We start from the raw sequence: 8,574 nt of genomic DNA, 5'->3' as shown, positions 1-8,574 counted from the left end.
TATGAGAAAACTATATTTGTTAGATATATGAAAGGAAAATTTGGAGGATACAAGCTATATAAAACCATCACAAACAAAGTGATAGTTCGCATGAATGTACACTTTGATGAAAGAGATACATAGAATTGGACTGTGAAAAATAAGTTAAATCTATGTTAGACAATGGTTTTGATGCATCTTCGAAAAATTTAGTACTTTGAAGATGCAATTCAACCAATAATCCAACCAAGGCCCAAAAGAGATACACAACTATCAATTCGATTATGAGGTAATCTCAAATGATATTGCTAATATCCATGGAGACTTTGTAGATCATGCCATGTTTGCTAATTGTGATCCTATAAGATTTGAGGATACAATTGAGGATGAAGGATAGGCGAGAGCCATGGAAGAAAAGACAAATGCAATTGAGCATAAGAGCACTTGGGTGTTCGGGTATTCTTTGATATACCATCAGAAAAAAAAAAAAAAAAGGTAATTGATGTAAAATGAACATTCAAGATAAAATAATATGTAGATGATTGAAAATTTCAAGTACGCTATGAAACAAGAATTTGAAATGATTGATTTGGGATAGATATTCTATTTTTTTCGGACATAAGTTATTCAAAGTTTAAGAGAAATTTTTATATGTCAAAAAAGATATGCCACTGAAATTTTGAAAAAAAATCAAGATGTTTGTTTGCAATCTAGTTTAAACACTCGCAAAAGTCAAATCGAGATTTGTCAAAGGTGGCGATGACCTATTAGTTGATCCAACTCAATTAAGGGCATTGTTGAAAGTCTCATGTGTTTATCTTACATTAGGCCTAATATTTCCTATGGAGTTTGATTAAATAATAAATTTTTAAAACTTCAAGAAAATCTCACTATACACATGGCAAAGAGAATTTTGCCCCCAATTAAAGGAACTTTGGACCATAGTTTATGGTATATATCACCAACAAATTGTGACCTTGTTGACTATTTAGATAGTGATTGGGATGGAGATTATGATGACAAGAAAGGTACTACAAGATATGGATTTGGGTTCCACAATAATAAATTCGACATCGAATATTATTAAATATGATAGGATTTGGCTTAAGGGGGAGATTGTTGATGATAATCTAAATTAAATAAGAATATATTTTTTTTGTTATTATTCGAGTTGATTAGATCTATTTAGCTACCTCAATTATATCTATTATTAGTAGTTAATAAGATCTATTTTTTTTGTATATGCCTAACATAGGCCACCTTTCTAGTGAAAATTTTAATAGAGTCGAATCGTTGGCCGATTAGATGACAACAAAAATAGTGTAAAATATTTATATTTGTTTATTTTTTGAGTTAGTGAAATTCTATATATTTATATGGCATTTACTAATGTACTTGAGACATTTATGCTTTTATAAGCAATTATATAGTAATTTTAAAATTGAGGATATAAATTTTTTATGGGTTTATAATATAATAGTACCAAACATAACTTATATATATGGTAATTAATATAGATTTAAAAAAAATCATAATTGATCTTTAATGGAACCTTTAAAATTAGAAATGCGATATATGTGAAAACAAATACAATCTTTTATACTGGTAAAAGTAATAAGTGAGTTAACTATTGTCTATCAATTCTTAACTTTTATCTATTTTTTATAAATATAATATTTTTATTGAAGGGATTGACAACTTGTGAGTTAACTCAGTTCGCTATTATAACTAATTATGCTCGATTTGACTCATCATTGTATAAAATTAGGTTAAACTTAATGTTTTAACTCATCTAAGGGTTTGGCTCGGGCTCATGGGCTGTGGGCCCAACTTGTGGCCAAGGTCATTGGGCCCAATTGATTAATTTTATAAAAAAAATAATTTAATTTTAAATTTAAATTGTTGATATTTTATTTAATAACTAATATTTTAAAAATTATATAAATAATGTCATAAATTTACAATGACATTCAATAAATTCCAAATAATTTATATCTTGTACATAATTTTGCACTTTTTTATAAGAAAATTTATATTTCATACACAAAAAGGCATAATCACATTAAAAGTTTTAAATATAGAAATAAATATGTATCGTTAGAATTTAAAATATAAAGTAATTTTTATATATTTATAAAATTTAATACTATTTTAAAAGTGAAATTGTAAACTATTAAAAGTTTTAATTTTCAAACTTTTAACTTCTATATTTTAAAATTTTACTTTATGAGTAACATTTACATGTCTAGAAACATTTGTATATCTTAGATACTAATTAAATACATATGTTATTTAAAATTATTTTCAATTTTTTTTAAAAATAGTCAACTTGATAGGCTTTTGCTTGGCGTGGCTTGTTAAACTAAGGCCCACGAGCTTAGACTCAAGAACCTGATGGATTTGACTTGCCCGTTCGCTCTAGACTAGCTCATAGAGTGAGTAAGTCTTATTTTTTACTTACAAGTTGACTCCGGTTTAATTCATCTCATAAATAAATTGAATTGAGCTCGTCTTGTCGATTTAAGGCCAACCGTGGTGAGTTTGAGCTAAATTGATACTGCCTAACTTGTTTAACTCATCACTCATATAAATTTTACACGTCATTAAAATATTATTTATTTTGTTTATCATTCCATTAGCTATCCCTTGATAAAAACAAATAAATAAATAAATTAAAGAAAATAAGTCTATAAGATGGATGAATGATAAATCATAAAGGAACGAAGCAAGTGTGTATTGATTTAGTATTTGGAATGAATTAATGGATATCTGAATGCAATTAATAATACTTCCACGTATTTTAGCACAATTTTTCCAACAATGCCCCCTACGGCTCCGGAAAGAGCAGTCTCCCCAGCATTTGTACATGTGATATCCATGACGACGACCCACTTAAAGTCAGTGCCATGCCATCCCCCAACCCCAACTTTGACGAAAAATTTAAAAATATTATCTAAATCTCATAGTCTTTAATTTATTAATGTTTGAATAATTTTAAGTAAAAGTTAAAATGCGTGACGTGGGTTTTAATTTTATTTTTATTTTTATTTTTATTTTTATTAATGTTTAAGTACATTTAAGTAGTAAGGTTGATGTGCATGATTCGCGACTCAGTCATCTTGTATGCGGCCACCTTTTTTAATGGTTATCCAAATTATAGAGAATATATTTATTTATGTACCGTTTCTTAAGATAAGTAAGATAAAATTATATTAAAATAAAGTTAGATATTTTTTGGATCAATATATGAAATTGACAAAATAAAACTGTGAAGTATTTTAATTTTTTTTAAAAATTATTTATTAAAATTTTTAAAATATATTGTGAAATATATGCATCATTTTTTTTTTTGTAAGGTCCAAGATATGTTTATCTAGAGAAGATAAAAGATAAACATATATGAAAAATACCAGATAAGAAGTCACGTGATTTCTTTTTCAAAGAATCGCTAGATAAATTTAACAAATATATTAAAAATGACAAAAGTCTAAAATGCATTTCATATCTTACATCTTCTGGTCTATTCGTAGAAAAGACTAATTAAATATAACGTCTAATATCTTCTTATTAATATTAATGTTCGTCATCGCCATCTCTATCGCGTTTGCCATCATCATCCTAGACGAATTTAATCTGTTACTTGCGTCGGGTAACAATTACGTTGAACTAATATCGCCATGTCAGGGCAACGATAAGGAAGGGTAGGCGAAATGGGGAGAGGGTTGAAGTAATTAGGTCCCATTTTTTATTATTGTCCTATCATAATAATGCCACGTTAGCAATAAACAACAAATCAAATCCCTCGTCCTAGATTAGTCAAGTGAGTGGGAGGGTAAAGTATAGTGCTTAAGATTTTAATTTTTGTAAAATAGCTTAAGTTAATTATAAAAAGCAAAAGACCAATGATTAATTTTAAGAGGAAAGGAAGAAAAAAAAAAGAGTGGGAAAAAGACAATAATTCAAAATACCACACGCCTCAAAAGCAAGCACGTGATTCTTTTTTTTTTTTTTTCGGTTCTTTTTTATTCTTTTCTTGTATACATAATTAGAAAGCGAGGCTGCTGCTGCCGCGACTGCGAGTGGAGAAGAAGGCCACGTAGGGCGGCGCAATTAGCGCAGCCAGGCTGGGCATATCCGTAAATACGTGCAACCTTAAGCCCAATTGCCAACTAAACAGTTGATAATATCAACGTACGAACCATACTAAACAGTTGTAACTTGTAACCGTAAAATAATTATAATTATAATTATAATTGTATTGAATATTTTTTCATTTTTGTTGGACAGTTACAATACCACCCCTATTATAAGTATTATTTACTCATCAAAGATGGGAGAAAAAGACACAAATAATATTAAAAATATTTAAATATTATCTATAATACAACCCCACATTTGTTAAGATGCAATTAATACATTTTGTTTATAACGTTACGATATTCATATTAATTGATAATAAATTCGTATTTCAAAACATTTTACTAAGAAAACCCATTTTTTAAAATATTTAAATAATTTTTTACTTACATTTATTTAATATGTTAAGAATATATTTGAAGATAAATTATACGTGTAATAAGAATAAATATTGATACTTGTACATTTTTTGTCAATATTTATTATGTACTTTTTTATTGTCTAGTGAAAAAATATCACCTTAATTGAAAATTCATCACAATTTTAGATGAAGAGCATTACTCAATAAAGAATTAGACTTTTGATTTAGAGATTTTTTTTAATTTTAAAATAATTTAATTAGTCTTTAATTTTTTTTAAAAAAAATAATGATGACATAAACCACCATTTAAGCGGTCAAATGGTATTCTCCACCTGGATTAAGCCGTTGTCAACTGAAGTGGGCGTGGGTGGATGAAATTTGAAATTTAAAACTTTGAAAGGTGACTGGTCAGGCAGTCCCACGGGTATTGACCGCCAGGAAAACCAAACCACGAACGAACAATTATTTTTCTTTTGGTTTATGTTTTATTTTCATAATTAATGATAATATTAAGAGTCATATAACGTAATCTTATTAGAAGAGATACTAAACATAAAAAATAATAATATATAATTTTTTTAATCCCTTAAATGAAGAGACATTATATAATTGATGATATTATCATTATTCATAATTTATAATATTATTTTTTTTATATTTGAGTAATATTAGAAATTATGTATCACATTTTTATTAAAAAAATATTAAGTAAAAAAAATAATAACATATAATATTTTTAACTTTCTTAAATAAAAAAAGATCAGATAATTAATGATAATGTTACTAATCATGCTACTAACGTTATTGTTTATTGGTCTAAAAGGTAAAATCGCTCACCCCGATTGCTCTCCACGTCCGGCCCGACAGGACGTGGGAGGAGGTTAATCATGGTGACCCAATCGAACGCAGTGGCTAGATCCGAGTTCACCGCGCACAAGGAGCTCTCCTCACTTTAGAGAGAGGTACCCCCATATTGTCGCTTGCGAGACTCGATCCTCGGTCTTAGTCTAAGATTTATCACGAAAAACACTTTATGTCCTCTTCTTGATCAACTGGGCTGTCCATGCGGGCAACGTTATTGTTTATTGTTAGGCAATTCTTGGGGGGAACTGTTGTGTCGTGGATTATTATTATTATTATTATTATTAGTGGGCAGTAGTAGGATTATTTGCCCCCTTCCCAAACACTACTGGTGACATGCTTGCTTCCCTTTGCTTTCCTCGCCTCTCTCAATTGCTGACCACAGAGGAGAAACGGCCCACCATTTACATTAATGCACATCTATCGACTCCAAACTACGAATGAATTCATTCATTCATAAATACGAGAGAGAGAGAGAGAGAGAGAGAGTAGGAAAGAAAATCCATTAAGTTAACCCACCACCAATACCATAGTTTCGGCCACGAACCAGCCTTCTTTCCAGTGCGCTAAATCTCTCCTTCCCTGTCTCTCTAGAATCCCTTATCTTCTTCATCCATATCAGCCATATATTATATATATATATTTATATAGGAAGAGATAGTGGTAACGTGGACTTGTTGGGTTCTGAAAGAGCTCAGAATTTACTGTTTTTGTTCAAAGGCCGAGTTAATTAGTGTTCCGGGGAATGGATTGCATGGAAGCAAGAGCGTTGAAGCCGAGTTTGCTCTCGGCGTTAGGCGCCAAATCCACCCAGCAAGCTTTAATCGACGATCTTCTCTGTGTCAGTGGGATTACCGGCGTTTCCAGCAATGATTTCTCGGTGGATGTTTTCCTCGACCTCTCTAATGAAGATTACAAGGACGGGGTTTTGGAAGAAGAAGAAGAAGAAGAATCGGAAGAAGAAGAGAAGGATTCTCTCTCTGAATCCTCGCGCCACCGTGGAGAAGACGATGGCTACAACGCTACCACGTTCTCCGGCGCCGTTGACTCCGGCTCCCTCCCCTCCGGCGAACTCCCTCTTCCGGTAAACGTTTATTACCCAGGAAGATAAGATTTTTTTTCGACTTTTTCTCATTTTTTCTGATAAAAGAATATGAAAAATTATTCTGTATTCTCGAAACACCGTTTGGACACCACACCAGAGATTTTTGGTGCTCCGGTCAAACAATTCATTTGTTGGGCGCTAAAATCTGTAATTTCGAAGAGAAATAGTCAATTCATTAATGAGAAACCCATTTCTACAGGTTGATGATTTGGAGAATCTCGAATGGTTGTCTCGTTTTGTGGACGATTCGACTTCGGAATTGTCGCTTCTGTGTCCCGCCGGGGTTTTCAAGGAGAAAAGCGGAGGTAATTCAGTAAAGAGCTCTGAACCGCCGGTTCAAAAACCTCCCGTTCTGTGTTTTCCGCCTCCGGTTCCGGTTAAAGCCAGAACAAAACGGCCGAGGCGAAGCGGTCAAGCTTGGTCTCGCGGCTCGCCGTCTTCAACGCCTTCATCTTCATCCGGGTCTTCTCCGATCTCCATGTTCGTTTTCTCGAACCCGGTTCACGGCATGGACGCAGCCGACGAAGTCATGAAACCTCCGGCCAAGAAGCAGAAGAGGCCGGCGGCGGAAACCGGCGGCGCTCAGACACAGAGGCGGTGCAGCCATTGTCAGGTTCAGAGAACGCCGCAGTGGCGGACCGGTCCGCTCGGGCCCAAAACGCTCTGTAACGCTTGTGGGGTTCGGTATAAGTCCGGGCGGCTCTTCCCGGAGTACAGACCGGCTTGCAGCCCGACTTTCTGCGGCGTTATGCACTCGAACAGCCACCGGAAAGTGTTGGAAATGCGGCGGAAGAAGGACCTCGGCGTCGCCGCCGGAGCGGACTCCGTAACTGCAAGTTTTTCAGGCTAAGTTAGACCGGAATGGGGTGGTTTGAAACCGGACAGTAAAACCGGGTTCAGTGGTTGCAGCAGGCTTGTCTCGTGAGATTGTACAATTTTGGTGGTGGGTCTGTTGCAAGGAAGGATAGCTTTAGCTTGGTAATGGACCTTAGTCTAGTCTAGTCTAGTCTAGCCCAGTCGAGTTTAGGTAGGTTTCTAATATATATTTTTTTTTCTGGGTTTATTATTAATGTCAATTTAATGATAGTGTTGATGTGGCAGTAGATTTTACTTTATAGTAACATACATTTGCATTCAAGAGGTTTTATTAAAACTACTCTCTTTTGTTTTTCTATTAATTAATAAAAATTTGTGTATATATATATTTATATATAAAATGATAACATAAAATTTATTAATTTAATTTTTAGACAGCAGCAGTAATGCCGAGTATAGGGTGGTGTTTTCCCTTTATTATGGTTGTTTTAGTTAATTTGTTAAGTTAGTGTTTGTTAAAATAAGTAATATAAGGTTGTATTAAAATTAAATTAAAATATTTTTTGAATTAAAATATAAAATAATCAAGATAAAATTAAAAAGTATTTTGAAATTTTTATTAAATTTTTTAAAATATATTAAGAATTGCACAAGGGTATATAAGTTATTTCATGTGATTTTTTTAAATGAATTATTAAATAAATATAATAAAAAAATATTTTTATCAAATACTTCTTAATAAGAGGCCGTGTTTAGGATAGAATTAAGCATGCTAGTGGTGCCACGTGTTAAATGAATTTATTTAATAGAAAACAAAAAAGAGTTAAAGCGGGTTCGCTTATAGAGAAGCATGATGAGAAAATATTTTACCCATTTGGTTAGCTTTAGGAGATGGGAGTAAGGAGAAGAGTGTGGGTGTGGTGTGGTGTGGTGTGTGGACCCTTTGGACCACTGATTCACTGAAGAGAGACAGAGAGGATGATGAGTCAAAAGAGACACTCTCAAGAGAGAGTGTGTGTGGGGTTTGGCCGAATGCACTGAACTGCACAGCACAGCACAGCCGTATCAAATAAATATCTGAATCATCGTGCAATTTGGGTTGGGTTGGGTTGGGTTGGGCCATCATGAGTCATGACCTGACCTCACTACTTTCACGTGATAAAGTTTGCTAGGTGTTATTATGGGAAGGTCAATTATTTAGGTCATCAGAAATTAAAATTTGTATTAGTAAATCGTGAGTTTAATTTTTTATTTTATATAATGTGATAAAGATTTCACATACGATTTATCTTCTTTGTCAAAATTAAGGGCACGA

General features: G+C 32.8%; 1 protein-coding gene across 1 annotated transcript; it reads left to right on the top strand.

Moving 5' to 3' along the window:
• The first annotated feature begins 5,669 nt into the window (after positions 1–5,669).
• Positions 5,670–7,581, top strand: LOC127800973 (GATA transcription factor 5-like). The gene is made up of 2 exons (XM_052335692.1): positions 5,670–6,422; positions 6,643–7,581. The coding sequence occupies exons 1-2, from the start codon at positions 6,084–6,086 to the stop codon at positions 7,291–7,293; spliced, it is 990 nt and encodes a 329-aa protein (XP_052191652.1). The 5' UTR covers positions 5,670–6,083; the 3' UTR covers positions 7,294–7,581.
• Positions 7,582–8,574: the final 993 nt, after the last annotated feature.

This window comes from Diospyros lotus, chromosome 5, assembly GCF_014633365.1.
Source record: "Diospyros lotus cultivar Yz01 chromosome 5, ASM1463336v1, whole genome shotgun sequence".
Classification (NCBI taxonomy): domain Eukaryota; kingdom Viridiplantae; phylum Streptophyta; class Magnoliopsida; order Ericales; family Ebenaceae; genus Diospyros; species Diospyros lotus.
This window is presented reverse-complemented; position numbering and strand designations above follow the sequence as displayed.